At 35.9% G+C, this 24,058-nt stretch overlaps 1 protein-coding gene across 6 annotated transcripts in view; it reads right to left on the bottom strand.

The window, feature by feature from the left end:
* The window catches only part of PCM1 (pericentriolar material 1), a 90,951-nt gene that overhangs the window by 17,505 nt on the left and 49,388 nt on the right, over positions 1-24,058 (bottom strand). For 3 of the 6 annotated variants that reach the window (XM_045286824.1, XM_045286826.1, XM_045286825.1), the window contains 7 exons: positions 20,161-20,325; positions 17,453-17,509; positions 14,727-14,899; positions 14,296-14,427; positions 9,787-9,907; positions 7,397-7,555; positions 6,908-7,044 (listed from right to left, as the gene is read on the bottom strand). In XM_045286824.1, the coding sequence (XP_045142759.1) occupies positions 6,908-7,044; positions 7,397-7,555; positions 9,787-9,907; positions 14,296-14,427; positions 14,727-14,899; positions 17,453-17,509; positions 20,161-20,325 (944 nt within the window). The remainder of the gene's footprint in view (positions 1-6,907; positions 7,045-7,396; positions 7,556-9,786; positions 9,908-14,295; positions 14,428-14,726; positions 14,900-17,452; positions 17,510-20,160; positions 20,326-24,058) is intronic. The other 3 variants (XM_045286828.1, XM_045286831.1, XM_045286827.1) reach the window with 2 other exon arrangements.

Here is a 24,058-nt window from a genome sequence, read left to right as displayed (position 1 = left end):
AAATTAAAAAAAAAAAAAAATCTATCTTATCAAGACCTTGGATGAGATGGATGGACACAGTGGTTGCAACAACAGGCTCAAACAGAACGATGAGAAGGCAGTGCAGGGCCATCCTCTCCTGTGCTCCAGTGAAACCGCGGAGTGCGTAGCTGATCGTTGCCAAGGAGTCAGTTCTGACTCATGGCGGCACCACGTGTGTAGAGCAGAGCCGTGTGCCTCAGGCTTCTCGAGGCTGCGAGCTTTCAGAAGCTGATGGCCAGGCCTGTCCTCCGAGGTGCGCTGGGTGGGTTTGGACTCCCAAGCTTTTGGCTGCTCAAGTGCTTAACTGCTTGTGCCACGTCGGTGGGCCTCTAGAAGATGGGTGGATTATATCATCCTACATTTCAGAGCGGTGGTAGTTTCCCCAAGGCTCCCTCTACCACCCGACGCTGCTCTGTTCAAAATCAAACCCAACCAAACCACCATCTGATTTCTTTGAGTGGATTCCCCTGCACGGAGACCCCAGGTGCAGCCAAGCAGGGTTTGCTTGGATGGAGGCATTCCTGACCCGCAGCAGCAGGCCTTTCTGGTCTGGAGCCAGCAGGTGGGCTCCGAAAGCCAACTTTCAGGTGAGCTGCCGCCTACCATAACAGACGTTCAAAAACGAATTTTGAAAAGGTGGGAGATCAGTGTAGCTGTTACCTAGGAGTTTTTAACCTTGAAAATTTTCCATTTTCCCCCTTTCACAAGTAATTGTTAAAGCAAAATTATACTAGTATATACATTTAATATTTTGTGACTCCATAATCTTGCCACTTTAACAAACACTTTTATATAATCTAATAAACTTTATCTCTTTCTGATCATCTGCCATGGCATGGATGGTAATCATAGTATGTATGATATGTTGTGTTTTCTCATGTAGCTTTACATACCTTTAAACATTTTATAGAGGTCTTTATGTTTATAATTTTAAAGCCTAATCTATTTAACCAATCTATCCTTTTGACTTTCATCTTTATCATTTTTATTACAGGCAGTTCCTAATATACAAACATTTGACATATATATAAACCATAGTAATGAACCAATTCCTATAAAACTGGCTATATTGAAAATTGGAGATATATACAATGATTCATAATAACAAATACAGACTACTTTTCAAAACACACACACACATATCTATCTTATCACCTTCAAAGTACTCTCCATTACACTTATTACATTTATCAAATCTGTGATTCCATTCTTTGAAACATTTTTCAAACTCATCCATTAGGATGGCTGCCAGCAACTCCGTTTTTTTCTTCACCTCTTCTATGCTGTCAAATTGCTGTCCTTTCATTTCCCTACGCATTTGCAGAAACAAAAAGACCATCCGCACAGAGTGAGGTCAGGTGAGTAAGGTGTATGGGGCAAGAGAGGCATGCTGTTTTTTGCCAAAAACTGGTGCACTGAGATGGCTGCGTGAACATGTGCATTGTCGTGGTGGCAAATCCAATCCCTGGTTTGCCACAAATCCGGCCTTTTTTGTAGCACACCATTAAGCAATCTTTTCAGAACCTCTGAGTTGACAGACATCCAAAACGAGGTTTGTCATCAATCAACATTTCACTTTTTTGGAAATGAGAAAACCACTTGTACACTTGAGTTTTTCCCCATAGTGTTGTCCTTGTAAAGCTGTGTTCAATATTACAACAGTTTTGGTGGCATTTTTCCCAAGCAGGATACAAAATTTCACAGCTGAACAGTGTTCTCTTAAATTGGCCATTACAAACAATGAGGTTCGAGCAAAACCAGTTTTATGACAAAATTCATTGTGACCAGAAAAAACCTTCCCAGGCGAGGCCACTAGGTGCACTAACTCAGGGCAAGTTGCTTGATGCTCACCTAGCAAGAAAAATATGTACTACAAAAGCTCTGCCCAGCAGCGCTTTTTATCCGTTTTTTGGGGGAACCCCCTCATATATAACTAGGTTTAATTAACTCCTCTTGAAATAAGTTTCCTATTGCCTGTCTATTTGTCTATCTACTGATGTATCAGAATATATATTCTTTCTGCTATAAACATATTTACAAGAAACATAAAATTACAGATTAGTAAAAATTGATGTATTTATACCGTATCTCTTGAGTTCTTCTGCCTAGTTTAAAATCCTTCTTGAGTCAAAGAAGAAAGTGATGAAAAAAATAATACTGTAGTGGGAGACAAATTAAAAAAAACAACTTTAACATGCTGTCATACGTAAGAGGCCTGTTGGTGCTGCTTAAATCACTATTTTGAATCCACCAAATGCTTTGTGGGAGATATGGCAATCTGCTTCCACAAACATTTACAGCCTTAGAAAATTTATGGGAGTTCTATCCTACAGGGTTTTCCTGAGCAGGGATTAGCTTGACAGCAGTTGGTTTGGGTATTATATAAGTGTGACAATAAAGGCATGTACATCCATTCGAGTGAACAGTGAAGAATCAATTCTAGCTGGCATACAGTAATACCGAGTGGCCTACAATAGAAATGGCAAAAAGGCCTTCTAGGCAAATGAAAGAACAAAAGGCAATGTGCTTTTCTGAATAATGTCAAGTAGGCTAACAAGGTCTGTGGGATGGGATAGCTAAGAGGCTGGGACCAAATTGTAAAAGGTCTTAGGAATGATGTTGAAACATATAGTTATCCCGCTGGCCAGCTGTTTTCAAACTATACTATGTCGAGCCAAAATAGTATGGCCAGCTGTTTTCAAACTAAACCATGTCGAGCCAAAATAGTATGATTAGTTTGAAAACGAAAGTTGGGGTTTTAAGTACCCAGTTATTTAGTACTTATGGAATTTCTCCTACATGTCAGGTGCCTATCTGATGGTAAATCTGCTGAGCACTGGAATACTAACTTCAAGGCCATCATTTCAAACCTACCAGCCACTCTGAAGGAGAAGATGGGTTGTCAGCTCCTGTAAAGATTTACATCCTCAGAAACCCCAGGGATTTCTACTCTGCTCTACATGGTTGCTACAAATCAGAATTGACTCGGTAGCATTGGGAATATGATTGGGATTACTAATGAAGATAAATACTAGAGACTTTGGTACGGATTAAATCTCCACAAAAAACAAACAAAAATCTTCATAACTGGACCCATAAACAATATAATAAACAGAGGTTAGTTGTCAAGGGTTTCCTTTTACTTGGATCCACAATCAATGTCCATGGAATAAACAAAACAAAACAAATTACAAGATGCGCAAATCTACTTCAAAAAATCTCTTCCAAGTATTAAAAAGCAAAGATGTCACTTTGAGGATCCAAATTAAAGTATTTGCAATTGCTTCATATTCGTGTGGAAGCTAAACAATGAATAAAGGAAAACCAAAGAAGAACCGGTGCCTTTGAATTATGATGTTGGTAAAGAATGTTGAATATACAACGGGCTGCCAGAAAAACGAAATAAATTCATCTTGGAAAAGGGGGGTTGCTGGTCCAGTTAAATCCAAGGCAGACAGGAAGCTATTACTTGCTGATTGTTTTCTGGGATTTCCAAGGAATCTTAATAGATTTTTTTTTTTAATGCTACAGATAATGGGGTCTTTCCAGAACAAAAAAATCCTATCAATGTGAATGAGGGGGAGTGCAGAGTGGAGACACAAAGCCCATCTGTAGACAATTGGACACCCCCTTATAGAAGGGTCACAAAAGACACGAGCCAGTCAGGGTGCAGTACAGCAATGATGAAACATACAACTTTCCTCTAGTTCTTTAATGGTTCCTCCACTCCACCCCACCCACCCACACTATCATGAGCCCAATTCTACCTTACAAATCCAGCTAGACCAGATCATGTACACCAGAGCTGGAAAGATGGGGATCCAGGACAGATTAAACCCCTCAGGGCTAATATTGAGAGTACCGATACCACAAGGATAAGGGGAAGGTGGGGAGAGGGGGAGAAAAGAGGGACCAATCACAATGATCTACATAAAACGCCCTCCCTGGGGAACGGACAACAGAAAGTGGATGAATGGAGACATCAGTGTAAGACATGAAATAATAATAATAATTTATAAGGGAAGATGGGGGAGGGAGGAGGAAAATGAGCTGATACCAAGGGCTCAAGTAGAAAGACAATGTTTTGAAAACGATGATGGCAACAAATGTACAAATATGCTTGACACAATGGATGTATGTATTTTGAAAAGAGCTGTATAAGCTCCCAATAAAATGATTTAAAAAAAAAGGGGGGGTCTTTCTTATAAAGAAGTTGATTCTTATTTATTTATTTATTTATTTTTTGATTTTTTTTCTTTTAAAAAAATCATTTTATTGGGGGCTCATACAACTGTTATCACAATCCATACACACATCAATTGTGTAAAGCGCATTTGTACATCGTTTCTCAAAACATTTTCTCTCCATTTAAACCCCCGACATTAGGTCCTCATTTTTCCCCTCCCTCCCCGCTCTCCCCTCCCTCATGAGCCCTTGATAGTTTATAAATGGGTATTTTGTCATATCTTGCCCTGTCCGACGTCTCCCTTCATCCACTTTTTGATTGTCTGTCCCCCAGGGAGGAGGTCACACACAGTTCCATATAATCGGTTCCCTCTTTCCTACCCATTCTCCCTTTACCCTAGAAGTTGATTCTTTAAGAGGGTACAATGGGCTCTTCTATGAGAATGTCCTCAGTAAACTTTATTCCATTCACTCTATAGTTCTGATCTTGCTCCTTCAGACTTCATTTTGTTTCCAAAACTTAAAAAAACAGCAAAAGGAACATAATGAGTCATTTGAGGATGTCCAAACTGCTGTCTTTACATGGTGTAAATCAGAGTACAATCTTCTAAGAAGTGTTAGATGCAGACCCTACTTTCAGAAGTACATAGACGTAGATGGAGAATATGTCAAGAAACAATAGTGTCACATTTCATTATTTTTAATAAAGGTTTCTATACATTTCTAACATGACTTTCCTCCTTATACTCCTTGTATTTTCATGGGGGAAACATGCATAAAATCAAACACAGAAATGATTAGATGATAGTATTATGCAAAAACAGAAAAGCAGTAAGAGTGGATGAGAGTATGTCTGCACACAAGAAGGTAGTATCTGACCAAAAACTAGGGAACAAGTCAAGTATGTGAAAGAGGAACATTTCTGGCAATAGTGCTAACAAGAGTTAAGGTCTTAAAAAGTGCTAGCAAAAGTGTTGAAAGATTAGAACAGGTAGGAAACAGACCATTTATCTAGAAAATGGCTGAGGTTTCAGTTTTTATTATTTGATCAGTTAAGGTAATGTTATCTGGTTACAAATTTTGCTGTTTTCCCACATAGAAGCAATTTCTACCTGCCATCAATTGCATCTTAAAGGTACATTTTTCACAATATTCCATAAAATGCAATTATGTCCTGAGTTTACAAACATAAATAATTTGAAGTAACTTTCTACTGTCAATGTCTTATAAAGACAGTACATATAGGTTGTAAGAAATGAGACCATGGGCAACATACTTTAACAGAATGTGAGAACACCACCTCAGGAAGACTTCTAATTATGTCTTTACAGTTCATTTCTTACACATTTCTCCATCTTGCTAATGACATTAAAATTACAAGTGCTGCTTTATCAGTCGTTTACTCTGTTGGTAGGGACATAAATTGGGTAACCTTTCTGAGAGGGCAATTAATGTCTTTAGAAATCTTTAAAACGCTCACATCTTTTTAGTTAGATATCTTATGTTTAAAAATTTCTCTAATGAAGTAAAAATGGAAGTACTCTTAAATTCTAGTTATTAGAAAATTTTAATAGTAGAAAAACAATTACAATCAGAATTCTTATAAGCATTTAACAAAGACTATAAAAATTATTAACAGAAAATTCCCTTTAAGACTACCTAGACATTTTGGAGCATTCAACATATTGGCAGCCTTTCTTTGACAACTCTGGCTCTTTTAAGTATTCGGTGCCTGGCTCTGGTTTCCAGTTCTAGGCCCGGTTCTCTTAAAGAGTATGACTTTAATTGCCATGTGCTACAAGCTACGAGCTACCCTAACTTCAGCCTGTAGCTGGAGTTCACTGACTACCCAAATGTCTTTATCTCTCCAAATAATTCTCTAACAGGCAACTTAAATTTAAAGCCCAAAATAGAACTCTAGACTTTCTCTATCTTCTTACCAGTCATTGTCTTGCAAGCCCCAGTGTGCTGACCCCTGGTCTATGCAAATTAAATTTCCTCCCATCCAGTTTTTAGTAGAACCTGTGCACTTCTCAAAATATATCCCAATTGTCTACTTCTTCATTCCTACAATCCCGTCTAAGGCCACTAACATTTCTGATCAGATCTCACTGCATTCCTGGTCTCCTCTAATCAATTTCCCACAAGGAAATAAGACTCTCTCCTGCTTAAACTCCTCTAAGAGTTGCCTTCTGCACTTTGAACAAAGCCAAACCTAATTATGATCTACAAAATTCTACATAACTTGGCCCTCTGCCTCTCTCCATAACTTCATCTTCACACCTCTCTCCAATCACACAGGTTTTCTTACAGTTCAATTAGCTATCTAATTCCTGCCTCAAGCCTTTCACTCTGGAATGATCTTGATTTAAGCTAGCTCTGTCTTATCATTCATATCTTATATATTCCCTAGGATGTAAGTTCTACGGGTGCAAACACATTCACTGTCAAGTCCAAAAGTACTGGCACAAAGCAGTCTATAAATACATTCAAATTAATAACAAATGCATATAAAAACTTAAAAAATATGCAGTAGAAAAATAATTTTCTATAAAGATGTTATGGTACGCTATGTAAAAAATGACATCTGTGTAAAAAGGTACAGAAGGAATAAAAAATGTGTTGGTAGGTGCTATCTCTGGGCGACTCTTTATATATCTCAAAAACAAAATACAAGTAAATTTATTTAAATATTGCTTACCTTCAAAAAAGGAATGACTTCTTTCATAATTGCTTTAATTTGCCGGTCCAGCTGCTGTGTATCAATTCTAGGGCAAGGGACGTTAGAAACGTCACTTACAGGTTGTTGTGAACTATGATTTTCAATAATGGGAGCTTCTGTTTTTCAAAAGAAAATGATGTATCAGCAAAATAAGGCCTTTAATTTTTTAAAAACAGGATTCTTATTAACTGTATATGAAAATACTACCAACAATGTGTCTCATTTTACCCCCCTTATAATGAATAGAAGCTGTAAAGAAAAATCACTATGAAGCACGAGTGAGTTTATGTTAAGGGGGTAGGGAAAACTTAAGAAAGGAGAATGACAATAGTTGCGCAATTCCAAGAGACAATCAACATCACTGAATTGTATACATAGAAATTATTGAATTGGTTGATGCTCTGCATGCATATTCAACAAAAATTAATAGCACGATGACTTTCATTTTTGGTCTAAACAAGAACACACCTTCTAAATTATTCATTGTAGCAGTGCCATCAACACCATCTTCATCTTCAAGAACCCTACAGGTGCATTTTATATCTGGGTTGCAGTCAGCTTCCGTCTTCATACGCTCATATTCCCTCATTCTAGCTAATGCTTGATCTAAGTGGATTACAGTATTACCTGCATTTAGAACAGAAATATTTCTAGAAAATGCAACAGAAAACTTTTCACTCAATCCAAAATACACTAATTGGAAAAAAAAATCTGAAAATAAGTAAGAAAAATTAGCTTGAACAAGTTCTAGGTATTGCATTATTTGGCACATCACAGATCATGATCACATTTAAAAGTCTAATTCTTAGCATAAGTTTTGGAAACAAAATGATGTCTGAAGGAGCATAAAACTTTTGCTACTGAATCTATTTCAAGTCATAGTGTTCCTATAGGGCAGAGTAGAATTGCTGCATAGGTTTCCCAGGCTTTATAGGTGAAGACTGCCTTATTTTTCTCCCGAGTTCTTTTGTGGGTTTGAACTGCCAATCTTCATTATCAGCCAATAGCTTTAACAAATGTACCACCTGGGCATCTATAATAGATGCTTAAAAAAAAAAAATTGCCACTAAGTCTTCCAACTCAAAGTGACCCGATAGGAGAGAGTAAAACTACTCTTTAGGGTTTACGAGACTGCAAATCTTTACGGGAGCCGAAAGCCTCATCTTTCTTCTGCAACAGCTGGTGGGCTTGAACCACTTACTCTTCAGTTACTGGACCAGTTACTGTGCTACCAGGGTTCTTTAGATTAGATCTGAGGTCAGTAAACTTGAGATGAAGAGACTAACCTGTCCCTCACAACAATTTAAAAATTATTCAAGAGTCACGAATATGTTTAATAAACAAATGAGATCACTGTTCTGAGGAATATGCTTTAAATTTTTTCAATTTTACTCTAGAGTGGTGGTTCTCAACCTGTGGGTCATGACCCCTTCGGGGGTTGAGCGACCCTTTCACAGGGGTCACCCGATTCTTAACAGTAGCAAAATTACAGTTATGAAGTAGCAACGAAAATAATTTTACGGTTGGAGGGGGGGTGACCACAACATGAAGAACTATATTAAAGGGTTGCAGCATGAAGATTGAGAACCGCTGCTCTAGAGCCACATGCATCTACCAGAAAAGCTGTACACGGCTCTCAAGCCATAGTATGCTGACCCCTGGACTAGACGATACTATTAGATGATACTACTCTTAAAATGAACTTAAATGACTTTTCCAAGGCTTCAGAGCCAGTTAAATGTAGTGATTTGAACTCCGGTTTCTCACTCTTGAGCACATATTTCACTACTACATCAATTAAGCAGTACCAATAAAGAGAAGAAAAAAAATTTAATCTGATGCAAATCCTAATGAAAACAATCAAACATAATATACAAGTAAGGTAAGGTAAAAGCTTAAGAATGAGATTTTTCCATTCCCCAAAGTTCATTTTCAGCAATGCTCATGATAAAGGCTAATTAAAAGGAGTAAGTAAATGAAAGAAAACAGGTAGTGTTCAAGGCAGTAATTCAGAAAGGAGAAAAGAGTTAGGAGGGGAAGTGCTTGCAATAGAGTCATGTTGCTTTGTAATGGGATGAACTCAACACAGATCTGGCAGATGTTTACTCAGCAGGCATTGGGATTAAGAGTGCAACAATCAGAGTAAAGCAAAAAGATCTGTTTTGGCAAAAGTAAGGTTGTTACTTTCTTTTATAGTGACTTTACTTTTCAAATGACTCTGAAAAATACTCTAAATTGTATTCTCATCTTGTGACCACCAGAACAGTAGATATTAGGCTAATTCATCAAGTACTGGGTGGCTTGAGTGACTATACCAATGTATGTTTTAAAAGGTCACAATTTGAGGAATGAATCAAATACATACATTTTCTATAATATCATTAACAAGTCTAGGATTCAGACTCTGCCTCATTTAGAATTATGACAAACTTCATTTATTTAAAACAAAGAAATGTTAGATGGGTTTTTCACTACAGACTTTTTATGCTAAGAAATTTCAGTTCTCCACTCAAATTATGAGGTGAAGATTTTTACTGAAAATGTGATTAGATGTGAAATTCTAACTTTCCCTTAAGAGAAAGAAAAGGAAATTGACTCATGGTGAGGGCTAGAATGGTCTATGGATTTTTCATAAGAAGGATTCCTATTTCTTCTAAATATGCAGAAAGAGTTACAAAGGTTACATGATTTGCCCAAAGTAAAAAGAGTTGAAGAGATATTTCAATTTGTATGTATTAATAGGTTTAAAGTCCATTTTCTTTCTACCACATCCTACCTTTCTAGATGTTTCCTTAGCAATGTAATTCAAAGACCAGACCAACGTCAAGTTCTATTATTATATAGAAAATTCTGCTTACCCAGGTCATCTGTTGCAAAAGGCTCAAAATTTGAAGACACAGATATGACACTAGCATTATCAACATCATTCTGATCAGTTATATTATGTGTTTCTCTTTCAAAGTTCTTCTCAAAGGTTTCCTTAGTAAAAACAAACACATCCATAATCAGTAATACACTTTTTAAAATCACAAATCTAAGATGGAAGCTAAGAATTTGCATAAAACCACACATCTAAAAGAGACAGTCTTATGGCATGAATCTTGTACCCAAACCAGATGGTGGTATAACTAAAACCAGTTAATGTCAGAACATTAAAATATTAAGTTGTCTTAAAGAACATCTATTTTTATTTATGAAGATGAAAATACAGTGCTAATTACTGATCAAATTCTAAAATGAGGTTGTTAATTTTAAAATTATTTTTGAACTCTTAGAACACTATCTCATTTTTAAACTCTACTGATGCTATCTTACTATACTTGGTTGACCCATATCAGAAGGAAAAATAAGACAGCAGTCCTATTTTTCAAATTAGCTTTACTAAAATATAATTTATATTCAATACACTTATTTTAAGTGTATATTTTGGTGAGTACTGACAAATGTAGTATACACTCATATAACAACTTTCCCAAAAGATAAAGGCCATTTCATGAGCCTCAAAATTCCTTTGAATCCTTCTGCAACCAGGAAGCACCCACACTGCACCCATAAAATTTCTATAATCACAGATTAGCTTTGCTAATTCTGATCTTTATCTTAATGGTACCATACTCCACACTTCACTGGCTCTTTTTACACAGTATGTTTCTGAGGTTAATCCACGCTACTGGATCTTTCACAAGTTTATTGTTTAATCACTGAATAGTATTTTATTACATATTCAACAGACAGATATGTCAGTATGTTCATTCATATATCTTTTGATATTCTTGCTTGAGGCTATCAAGAATAAAGATGTCATGACAAATAGTGCAAAGTCTAACTTTGTAAGAAACTGCCAAAATGCTTTCCAAATTAGCCGTGCAATTTTATATTCTGACCAGCATGTGAACTATTCTAATTGATCCACATTTTCACCAATACTTTAGTCAATCTTTTACCCCCTAGCGGATGTGACGTAGTAACTCATGTGATTTTATTTGCCATTTCCATAATGACTAAATGCTATTGGGCAGGTTTTATTTGCTTACTGAACATTAACAAGTGTCTTTCATGAAGTGCTTGCACAAATCTCTTGCACAATTTTTACTGAGTTGTCTTATAACCGAGTTTAAGAGTCCTTTATATAGTCTGTATACAAGTAATTTGTCATGTTATTTATAATATTCCCAATTTATGAGGGGTGTCCCCCAAAATAGCAAAATCCCACCCTCCAAAAGCTATGTATTTAAATTTTTTTACAAAACAACCCTATCACCTTCAAAGTACTTCCATTATACTTAATACATTTGTCAAATCTGCAATTCCATTCTTGGAAACAGTTTTCAAACTCATGTGCTTGGATGGCTGGTAGCACTTCCCTCGTTTTTTTTTCACCTCTTCTACATGGTCAAATAGCTGTCCTTTCATGTCCCTCTTCATTCGAGGAAACAAAAAGAAGTCACATGTACTGAGGTCAGGTGAGTCAGGTGTGTGGGCTAAGAGACATGCTGTTTTTTGCCAAAAACTGGCGCACTGAGATGGCTGCGTGAGCAGGTGCATTGTCATGCTGGCAAAACCAGTCCCCGGTCTGCTACAAATCAGGCCTTTTTTGTCGCAGCTATGCAATCTTTTCAGAACCTCTGAATAGAAAGTTTGATTAACAGTCTGACATGGTAGAACAAACTTCAAATGCACTATTCCCCTCCAATCAAAAACCAAATGAGCATCATCTTGATCTTTGGCTTCACCTGATGCGCTTTTGGGGGGCAAGATGGTGATGGCATCTTCCACTTTGTTGATTGATGCTTGATTTCAAGGTCGTAACAATAGCGCCATGTCTATAGATAAGAGCACACAGGGAATCCAAGACAGATAAATCCCTCAGGACCAAAATTGACAGCAGCCATACCAGGAAGTGAAGGGGGAAGACTGGGGGAACCTATCACAATGATCTACATATAAACCCATCCAAGGCGGATGGACAACAGCAAAGTGGGTGAAGGGAGACACTGGTCAATGTAAGACAGGAAAAAAATTATAATAATTCATAAATTATCCAAGGCTCATTCGGGAGGGAGGGTGGGAAAAAAGGAGGCGTTGTATCAAGGGCTCAAGTAGAAAGAAAATATTTTGAAAATGATGATGGCAACAAATGTACAAATGTGCATGACACAATGGAATGTGATGAGTTGTACCAGCACCCAATTAAATGATTCAAAAAAAAAAGAATAGCACCATATCTCATCACCAGTAATGACCTTGGAAAAAATGTCTAGGTCACTTTGGAGCTGTTCTTTCAAAGCACAGCATGTTTCCTCCAGTTGATATTCTTTTTGCTGGCCAGTCAGAACCTGAGGCACAAATTTAGCAGCAACCCTTCTTATCCCCAAATCTTCTATTAAAATTCGCTGAACCAAGCTCCAAGATAGTTCAGATAACTCCCCCATCTCTTCAATGGTCTGTTGTTGGCCTCGAGCACAAGTGCACAAATTTTGTCGACATTTTCGTCCATTTGGAAAGTTGATGGACGTACAGAACGAGGTTTGTCATCAATTGACATTTCACTTTTTGGAAATGAGAAAACCACTTGTACACTTGAGTTTTTCCCATAGTGTTGTTCTTGTAAGCTGTGTTCAACATCACAACAGTTTCTGTGGCATTGTTCCCAAGCAGGATACAAAATTTCACAGCTGAACAGTGTTCTCTTAAATTGGCCATTACAAACAAATTTCACAGCTGCATGCTGTTCTCATAAATCAGCCATCATAAAAAAACAAGGTCGAGCAAAACCGCTTTTATGAAAAAATTCAGTGACTAGAGAGAACCTTCCCAGGTGACACCACTGGGTGCACCAACTCAAGAGGGGAGTTGCTTGATGCTTGCCCAGCGGGAAAATGTCTAGTATGAAAGCTCCACCAAGAGGAGCTTTTGTCTGTTTTTTGGTAGCTCCTCATATATATACATTATGAAATATTTCCTCAAATCATGTTTTAAAGAATATAAAGATTTTAAGTAAGATTTTAATTTTAAGTCTAATTTGTTCATTTTTTCCCTTTTATAATTAATGGTTTTTTGTCTTAGGAAATCTTTGCCTTGCCACAGTCATGAAGATTACCTCCTGTTTTCTTTGATAAGTTTTAGCTTTCATAGGTCTATGTATGAGTCATATAAAAGATCTTACACTGTGAATTCTATACTGTGAATTAGAGGTTTCACATTCTGACTGAATCTTAAAATTGCGGTTTTTTATTCCTCAACCATTGATCTTTCCATGTTTTCTATTTCCAATCATAAAATCAAGGTTTTGTGTCTACGGAAACTCAGGTATTAGGGAACTTGTTTTATGGAACAGAGTGTACAAAGTGAATGTAGTAGGCTACAAATGATCAACACGGGGCTAGTGGCATAAACCCCCACACAGCTGAAAATTCATGTGTAATTTACAGTTGACAATTGAACAACACCGGTTTGAAGTACAAGCCCCTTCTATCTGTGGTACTTTTTTTCCTGTTGCTATTGTGATCAGCTCAAATTTGAGAGTATCTGCTTAAAATGCTCTGTAAGCTGTCTCTCCAGTAACAATGAGAGCAAACTGTTCACAGGGGTGTTTTAAGTAAAATGATCACTGCATTTGATTTCAAATAGGCTAAGCATTTAGAACTAAAACAAAAAAGATGTAATCTCCAGCTAAATTGGAGGATATAGTTTATTGAATTTACACCATGCTCCTCATGATTCTTTTCTGTTTCTTGGTACTTTTTATTCAAACGCTGCTTTCTCTAATTAAGCTGCATTTCTAGCCCTAGTGATTTTCTTTTATCTTTGCTTTTTACTCTAAAACCTGATGTACCTTGACTTTCTTTCTTTTTAAGCAAAAAGGAAAAGATTTATTGGTGCCCATACGGGAAACCCTAGAGGGGCTCGGCATACCCTACTGTGTAGGCATGCGCAGGTAAAGGGTCACACCATTCACTGTACCCCCATGTCCCAGGACTCCCCTCGAGCCGAGCTCCAAAGCCCCAGGACTAGCTGGGGGTGGGGACGAATTTATTCACTTAAGGATCTTTACTAACTGCTATTGATTTGCTGATTATCTTGACTGAAAACAACACATACTTATTAATTAAATGTCAAGTCCCATCTTGGACAATAGAATTAGAAATATAGTTATTTAAAATCTTATCATCTACACACATATAATTTTTAATGTATAATGGTATCATAATTTGATTTGCATACTTCACTGCAAAAAATGTAAATGATCATCCTATAGTTTTCATAAATGCCCAAACCCAAATATATTAGATATGCTTACTGATGGACAACAATCTATTTAACCTTTGTTTACTGCATACTGAAATCATGTCTAGTCATCAGCTTACATCATCAGTCGTAGCAAGACTTTCACTGGGAGTAAGTTCTGAGTTTGATGCTATCCAAGTGCCAGAATTCACAGACTTCATATTTTCCTCTTCTTTTTCATGACTCTCAGAAATATGTCTGGATACTATATCCTAAACAAGGAAATAAGATAGCTTTGGTATTACACAATTAAAAACAAGCGGATGAATGAATACAATATTTCTCATCTCACAGGTAAACTGTGAGGAAGAAATAGCATATTAAACATGAACACTGTAAATTTCTCAGAATAAGACTTTTTTCTAAAAAATGCATATACAAGTAGTTTACATCAAATGAAAAGAAAACACTAAGAAACAGATCAAAGCGCACATGGGAGAACATGCTTTACTCCTGGAAGGAACCAGATACAGTAATACTGAAAGGTGTTAACAGATAAGGTAGTAGATACCTGCAAAGCATACAAAGCTCTCTGCCTCAAGTAGTCTGTATTAAGTAGCTGAAGTTCATGAAAGAGTTCGATAAGAAAATGTGGACGAGACTCATTTTGAGAAATTAATGTTGCTACTTCAGAATAAATAGTATCCCGCAAGGCTTCAAATAAGGAAAAATCACTCCCAGTTTCTAGAAAACATAAAGGAGCAGAAAACCAAGTTGATGAAATAGCCTCATGACACTACCTATTAATTTGTATCATTGCTCATAAGTTTAAATTAATTGAAAATCAAAACACCAATTCTATTTCAGGCCCTTTAAAGTAGGGAAAAAAACCCTTAAAATTAGTAAGATAAATAAATATTTTATGTTAAAGAAACATTTAAAAACACAATTAACATTACCTAACACTTCTTAGATCACACTTATTTCTCAGTTTAAAAATATTTGGAATCATAGGGATAACCAGTGAAAATCTTTTGGAATGTTGATTACCGTATATACTCAAGTACATGCTGACCCGAATATCAGCCCGTATATACTCAAGTACATGCTGACCAGAATATCAGCTAAGGCACCCAATTTTACCACAAAAATTGCATTAAAAATGTGCCGGAAAACTCGGTTTATACACGAGTATATAAGGTAATAAACTGAAAATAATGCTAATAGTGATGAAAGCAGACTACTGTTATGGTAGCTATTGCTTAACGTCTACTAATTCTCAAATTCTATCTACGGTACAGAAAAAAAAGTGCTATACTAATAAAAAATTTAATGTACAACTATAATATGGTGGTTCAATTTCACTACTGTCTTATTTATATACTCAGTAAAAGCTGAAATAGTCACAGAGTGGTACAAACAGACAATGAGCTTAGCTACTAAGTGTAAGGGCAGCAATTCAAAAGTCTAGAGGAATCTCAGAAGGCTGGGTAATCTACTCCAAAAATTATCAGCCAAGGAGAATACTATGAAGCATAGTTCTACTCTGACATACAGGAATTGTAATCAACTTGACGGCAACTAATTTTTATAAGCTAGAAATGGTAGTGTCCAGTTTCACAAAATCAAAGACCTACTCTATTATTGAGCTTTAACTCTTCTATACATATATACATGTATATTTATATTTACTTTTGGAGACTATAACTATTAGATACACAAACATTTACTGTTAATACAGTAATTATCCTTAAAGGTATGCATTCCTATTTTTATTCTAAGAGTACAAATCAGAACTGTTCCAATTTTGAGCACTCTATGGAAAAAGAAGACATCTCCAAGTGGCTCTTCTAATTCTCAAAGGCTGTATAGAGCAATCAAAGAACCTCAGTAAATATTCAGGTTCCACAAAAATCAGTGACTAGATTCTATGAAAGGAAATTTAAAATGCTAATTATTTATAGTTTTCTAATTAAGGGTGAAAAGATCATAAATTTCATTCTTTTTTTGAAAGAAGGATGAGAATATACAAGAGGAATGTACTCAAAAACAAAAACATTCAAGTGTCAATTTCCACAAGTATAAAATATAATGAAAAAATGCCACTTCTTTCTTGCCTCAAACAGTTATGACAGGTACAAAGTTTGTGAAACAAATTCACTTCCTTAAATTCTCTTTCCACAAACTTTTTGAAATCACCTTATAAAGTTCTTAAAATTTAAAATATCTAAGTAAGATTTATCAAAGATTTAACAGTATATTTTAATGCCATCTTTAATATTTGTGTATTTGTCACCCGAAATTATGTATAAGTAAAGATGACAATATTCTGATATAATACATTATACAAACACATGCTTATTCCTCCCCTCAGCAATCAATGAGGTAGAAAATGTATATGAGTTTTCTCTCCTGTACTTACAATAATTTAGTTCAGTCTGGAAAAATCCCTGATTTTATTAGGTTTTTTTAATTCCACCTTGTTTTTTAACCTCTCTGGTTTCAGAGTTCTTTTCTTTATAAGTGCTTCTGATATAATCAACTTGTCCTTGTTTCACTTCTTAAATTGCTCTAAAGGACTCTCCAAAAAAAACCCCCAAAACACACACACACACACACACACACACACCCGCCATCAAGTTGATTCTGACTCAGAGGGAGAGTCAAACTGCTCCCTGGTCTCCGAAGTTGGAAACTACAGGAGCAGAAAGGCTCATCTTTCTCTCTAGGAGCAGCTTGTGGGCTTGCACAGGCAACTTTGCATGTAGCAGCCCAACGCATTACCCACTATGCCACCAAGAGTGCCTACATTATCACTCCTGGACAATTAGTTGCAATAGTTAAGGGATATTTATAATTCAAAATCATTCAGAATGCATTTAATGAAACTACATAGTGTAAGGCTTAAAGATGTATTTTGGGATCTTTCTAGTTTTCTATGACCTTTATCATGGTCTTCAATTGTCAAAATTATGTACTATTTTAAATAGATGTTGATCGGTAATAAAAAATAAGCAAACTACAACACAAAACATATGTTAAGACCTGACACTAAATCAGAGCCAGGAATGAAAAATAACTACAATTTATTTTTTAAGAAACATTAATGCCTTTAAGAAACATGAAAGATTCCTTATCTTTAAGAATTCTCATTTTTATAATGGTGAACAATAAACACCAAGCTAAATCTAAGAAAAAATAAAAAAACAAATCAAACCAATAAAACCCATGATTCCAAGACCAATGGGAAAAAATTAACAAGACGTGGACACCAAAACTAAGCAGATTGTTTGTTACCTGGTGCTTCACTGCATGCAATTCTGTTAGCCTGCTGTAGTATTCTCCTAGCATGTGCTGTAGGAAAGGGCAGACATAAGGATGAACATAAAATGTGTATGAGTAGTAAAGACAGGGTCTACAACATAAATCGTGAATGAAAGGAAATAAGCAAATTTCTTTAAAACTGGTTGCCTAAACAGAAATGTTTTTACCAAGTGTGGTTTATAATAACTTAAAAATAAATTCACTGAAATGTGAACATCCCAAAAGGCTTTTAAATTTTTATTAATGTGACAGATGATGACTATCACAATACACGTTTACTATTTATGCTTAGAACCTCCCAAAACTTCCAAGGAAAAAGAGAATTGTATAATTCAGTACTAGCAGTCACATGCTACACTTAACCATGTATCACAGGTAAAGTCATTGAAACTATTACATGCTTGTAAAAATTTACAGTAATGATTAAAACTAAAAGCAAACCTTTAGCATGTGAAATACAAATGTGATAGGTTTATTGTGCCAACCTGGCCAATGAACACGTGGGATTAATTGAAGGGCGGAGAGATAAATAGCTCGACGAGCCTCAACTATCTTGTCTCTTGTTCTTTGATGATCGGACCAGTGTGCGGCTACCTTAGCTGGTTCTCTGCCTCAATTTGCAAGCTACATTATCTATAGGTCACCCAACCCGTGGACTGCGTCGCCATAGTATGAGGTTCCTTCAAGACCTGCTTCACCGCACTACTTGAGTGTACATCGCTTGAGCTGGGGACTGTCAGACCATCATCTAGCTGACTGTTGGTGACCTGCCTTGCTGTTTGCTGCCTGAGGCCGGATTGCCTGAATTGCTCCAAGAGGACTCAGCTGTCTGCTTCCTTGACTTGCACGCGGCAGCCCTCATGACTTAAAGCACTGCTAGTGTATTAGCTTGTCTCATGGAAGTGAGTTGCACTCAGCCATTTGTACTGCTCTATAGACTAATTAGCTGTTTACTTATGTTGTATATCTAACGATGTAAACATGTATAAAATCTTAAGTGTCCTGGTCTTGTTTCTCTAGAGAACCCTGTCTGTAACACAGCGAATATTTACAAAAGTCTATTTTGTGAATTTATAATATTCACAATTAAATTCACCAAAATTCAATCATCCTATTTTTCCCCGTGACAATAATTACTATGGTAACTGCTATCTAACTTATTAAATATTTTGATGCAGCCTCCTTCTCTAACTCTACCCTAATGCTTATTTTTTTGGAATATAAATGCTAGACAAGATAGCCAAATGAGATAAAAACTGTAAAAATTTCTCAAAAGGATCCTGGTCTGTCTTTTGAGAGCACTAAATTCTGGTTGTTTTTTTAAAATTTCATTTTCATTTTTTTAGGATGGATTTCTAAATGTATACTTAATGTGTTAAAGACTTTTGAAGCTGTTCTGAAAAGTTATGCCAGTTTATAGTTGGCCCTTTATAACTATTCTTTTTGACCATGTTTCCTCATCTACAAATTGAAGTAAAAGTCAACTAAAAGGATTATGAAACTAAGATGAGATGCACTGGCAATCTCTGACCAGTAAAGTATGATACACAATGTAGCTTATTATTATTTTCACCAAGGATCTCATTGACAACTGAGAACTACTTAAATTTATATTTATTAATCTATCTTCCCTGGTGGAGTAGTTGTTATGCGCTGAGCTGCTTTAAACTGCAAGGTCATTAGTTCAAAACCACCAGCCACTCCACAGGAGAAAAAGGAGGCTTTCTATTCTTGTAAAAGTTACAGTTGCGGAAAAACACAAGGGCAGGTCTACCTTGTCTTATAGCGTCACTAAACTCAATGGCAGTGGGTTAACTCAATGGCAGTGAGTTAAAGCTCGCTTCTCATATTTTCTTTTTATAAATCAGAAAAGTATTAGCTTCTATTGATTAAATAAATACTTATTGATCTCCAATATGTGTTTGATATTATTGCTACTATACTAGGTCCAAATACAAAAAGTTTCTGGTGCCACCGGACTCAAAAGAGTGATACACTTAAACAGGCCAAGAGTAAATAATATGAAATGGGGGAAAAAATAGGTTTATATAGTCTAAAATAAGACACAAAAAGGAAAATTAGGGAAGCTTCCTCTGGGTAGTTTAGGATGCAATTTCAGGGTTCTAGAATTAAGGCTTTACTTGAGTCTATCAAAGAATAATGTGTACAGAGGGTAAAGGGATGTTGTGAGGCAGAAAAGACAATAGTGAGGGTGAGAAACAACATGATAGCTTTAGGAAAACTCCAGTGCCAAGAAAAGAAAAAAGTTCATGGCAGACGATAGTGAAAGAGTTTGGGGAGACAGGAAGGAATCAAATCTGAGAGCCGTATGTGCTACATTAAAGCATAAAAATTCTATTTGTAGGCAAAGTGAAAGCAAAGAGCTTAAACAGAATGATAGACTTTCATATAAATTCTTACTCAGAAAAGTGTTTCAGAATTTCCAATGAAGAGTGACACATCACCTATCCTCTTGTTTACTCAGCATAACCCCAAGACATATGTATTTGCAGTTTAGATTTCTTGATAGCAATATCTACTTGATAATAATATCTACTACAAAAACTGTACCAAATAGGTATGTCTGATAGTCCAATTTCAAATCTAAGCAAAGAGTTCCTTAAATTAAATCCCCCAAAAAAGGGCATACCTGAAAAAAAAAAAAAAAAAAAAGGGCATACCTGAAGATATTTCGGTTGACCTACTATATTTTATTATTTTTTCCAGTTGCTCATGATTCTTTCTGCTGAACACTTTTGCTTGAACAGGTTCTTCAGTCTGCGCTGAAAGTCTGTTCCTACTTTTACAAGGTTCACATGTGCTAGACATACTGGCACTTTCATACCCTTCGGTTTAAGAAAAAAAAGTGGGGGACAGCAGTTAGCAGGTGCAACTAACTCAAGGTGAAAGGGAAATTGATTTCCATAGTAAAATGGTATAGGTCACATAATTCAGAATGCTATGAAGTCCTGGTGTAAGTACAATGAGAAATAGTAAATACTCTACCTTGAAGCAACCTTTGCAATCAACTTTAGAAGCACAGGGTAAGGTAACTAAACTCGTTTTTTTGTCCTTTGATGTTCTGCTTAATGAGTACGTCAAATTCAAACTACGGCAGACCTTTTACAAGCCAAATTATCTACTGGACTAAAAGTTGATAATTTTTCAGTATTAAGAAATAAAACAATCGGTTAAAACATGCATATTAAAGATTAATGAAAATGAAAGTCAAACATGACTTTCTTTTTATACTTTTTATGTGGTGTATTTTGGTCTAGGTTTACCAGGTCTCCTCCACTCACAGGTTTATCCATATATTCATTACCTTTTCCTTCTAAGTTGCAGTGTTTTGGGGTTTTTATTTATTTTGATATTTAGTTAACTGGACAAATTCAATTCTATTTTGTTCTAAAGAGATAGTGTTACGTAAGTAAAACTATCCTTTTCCCACTGAGGTAAAGTGCATCCCTGGCTAATGTACTGAATCTCCACATATAACAAATTTCATTTGTAGGCATTCTGTGTTCCAGTTACCTATCCCAATATTATTCTTCTGGCTACAGAAGTTTCATATTACATATTGAAGCATCTAGTAAAGAAAGACAAGTCCCACCTAGCTTCTTTTCTTGGTTATTCCTAGACATTTGTCCTTCTATATAAGCTTTAAGTTTTCTTCCAATTAAAAAATAATCCTTGGGGATTTAAAATGCAATCATATTGAAAGTATATTCATTTGGGAAACACTAACATTTACCGATTTTATGCATTCCCACTCAAGAATATTGGTAATGATTTACATTTGTTCAATCTTATTTCATGTTCTTAAAAAATATTTTATAGACTTTTACAGATCCTGCATCTTCCTAGATAAATTTTTCCTGGTGCCCATCAACAGCTCCCCACCACCCCAAAACTTTTGACAACAATGGGACTATTTCCTCCCAACTTTCTTTTATTGTTTTACTGTAACAGAAAGACATAGTTACACATTGATGTAAATTATTTACCTTTTAAATTGTTTACCTTGTTAATTACAGTTCTATTTTCCATTCTCTCTTTGGTATTCTTAATAAACAAAAATACCATTAGAAAAAAATTAGTACAAGATCTTCTTTTCCTTTTTAAAATAACTATTCAGTTGTTCAATTTCTTATCTTGTTTAAAAAATAATGCAAAATGATGATGGTATAAAGGGGATATGTTTGTCTCTAGTATTGATAAAAAATTATTAGCAATATTTTATTTATATTTTTGATTGGGCATTGGAAAAATAAATAACAAAACAAAAAACTACTGCTGATTGTAACTCATAGTCATCACTATAGGTAAGTACCATGTAGCTTCATCTAGCTTCGTTGGCCAACTTTTCTTTACATTTAAATAATTGTGTTCTCATGGTCTATGGTGGCCTATGGTGACATAGTGATTATATATTGCGCTTTAACCATAAGGTCAGTAGTTCAAAAGCACCAGCCACACTGTGTAAGACAAAGCTTTCTATTCCCGTAAAGAGTTATAATCTTAGAAACCCAAAGCGGCAGGTCTACCCTGTCATATAGGGTCACTATGAGTCAAACTCAATTCAATGGTAGTGAATTTGGTCCACTTTCCTTGGAACTTTCATCAGGAATGATTTCAAATACCATCTACCATACTGCTACATTGATGAGTTTTTATAACTTTTTGATATAACCATGCTAACAAATTCTTCTGACACTGTTATGATTATATTTCTGTAATAAATCCTACAACATGACGAATTACTCCTGTGATACAAGTGTAGAGAATGAACCATGGCCATCATATAGATTCCAACTCATGGTGACCTTCTATAGGGTTTCTGAGGCTGTAAATTGTTATGGGAATAGACAGCCTTATCTTTCTCCTGCGGATGGCTGGTGGTTTTATTTTAGGGAGAAAAAAAAGTTCCAAGGAAGGGTTACATTGATTTCCTCTAACTCATCCTTTCTCTAAAAACCATGGAGTTCTGATCTTAGCCCTAAACACTGTCTGAAAGAGTTGACTACATCTTCCAGGTCAAAGCAATTCTTTTGCTCAGAAGAAATGGTAATTGGATGAGAGCTGATAAGGGAGGGCTGCATGCACACCTGTTTAAAACAAACATCTTTCCAAATCCTACTTGGTCTCTAACAGTTTGCTTCACCTCAGAGTTATTTTTGATCTGTAATTGCTTCTTAACATATAAGTCTCCAAGATATTGTCAATTTATTCTTGGTATGATATTCTATATGAATTCAACCTTTCCTCTCTGTTTCAAGGGCCATAATTCAAGCTAGGATTTCATCATCTCAATTCTAAGCTCCTGTTTCTTTATAGGTCTTCTGGACTAAAGTCTTGCCACTCTCATTCATTCTGCATGAAAATTACAGAGGGAAAAAAAAGGGCATCTTAATTACACTTGACCTTCACATAACATAGGTCCAGAAAAAAGAATATGACTGTCAAAATTTCTATGTAAAATGATTTGATTGGCAGATGCTATTAAATAATTAGTGGCTCACAGAGTTGTGAAGAAAAAAATTAAAAGATGTTATTCAATAAGAATATTTAAATTAATAAAGTTAAACCTTTGATTGTTACTATATCAAATGAAAACAGCTGAATATAATCAAAATGAAAATTCAGATTATGTGTTAAACACAAAATTCTCTTGGGAAGTATCAACAGATACTTCAAAAAGACCTGCCAACTCAGAGAAAACTGTAAAGAGCAGCGTGCTTCAAAAAGAATATTGTAAGCTGCAAAAATTTTTGCAGCTGCAAAAAGAATAAAGTATGATGTTATATGTAAGTTCCAAATTTTAAAACTCAAGAAATAGATTCTCACAGTTAAGAAACGAATTTGTGGTAGGTATTGTCTCTCTTCTGGATATTTTAGTAGTATTTCTCTAGAGCGAATATCAGAATTGGTGAAACTACTTCTTAATAATACTTCAGAGCACCACTAGCTAGGACAGTAGAACAGCAGCAACACCTTTACTCTGGGTAAAGATCTTACTTCCTATATGACCTCACCACTCTTAACCCTATGTTTTTCTCATGGCTAACAAGTGAGCAAATACAGTACAGTAGTACTTCTGGTTTGCTTCCAGTATAGCTCGACACCTATGTCATGGAACTCTGAAGACTCTGCAAGTGCCCACACAGACAAGTCTTGAACCATACCTAAATTTAAGTCTCAGTAGAAAACTTTCCGATGGATCCCCGGGAACATGAAAACAAACTGAAGAGGCTTCTCTATGACCATTCCCTAGTTACCTCCTTATCTCCTCTCGCCATCTCCTGGGATCTAATGAAGTTTCTGCTTTACCCCTTTAGCGTAAAACTACAGACCACAGACAGCTTCAATATAGCATGGTATTAGCTCCCCAGCAACAGTGTCCCACTACTAATGCTGCAATTATCAGTGTCATCCTTTTGTTGTATGGGATGAAGGATAGAATCTTTTTAAAAAACCTTGTTGTTTCTTCGCCAGCCAAATCTTCCATGCCTTGCCTTCCCTACTGACCATGCATCCCCAGTCAACCTTCACTAGTGAGCAATAGGAAAGGGAAGGGGA

Source organism: Echinops telfairi, unplaced genomic scaffold, assembly GCF_000313985.2.
Source record: "Echinops telfairi isolate 266 unplaced genomic scaffold, ASM31398v2 ScPeMD7_9;HRSCAF=40, whole genome shotgun sequence".
NCBI classification, from domain to species: Eukaryota; Metazoa; Chordata; class Mammalia; order Afrosoricida; family Tenrecidae; genus Echinops; species Echinops telfairi.
Note: the sequence above shows the minus strand (reverse complement) of the source record. Positions and strands in the feature narration are given on the sequence as shown.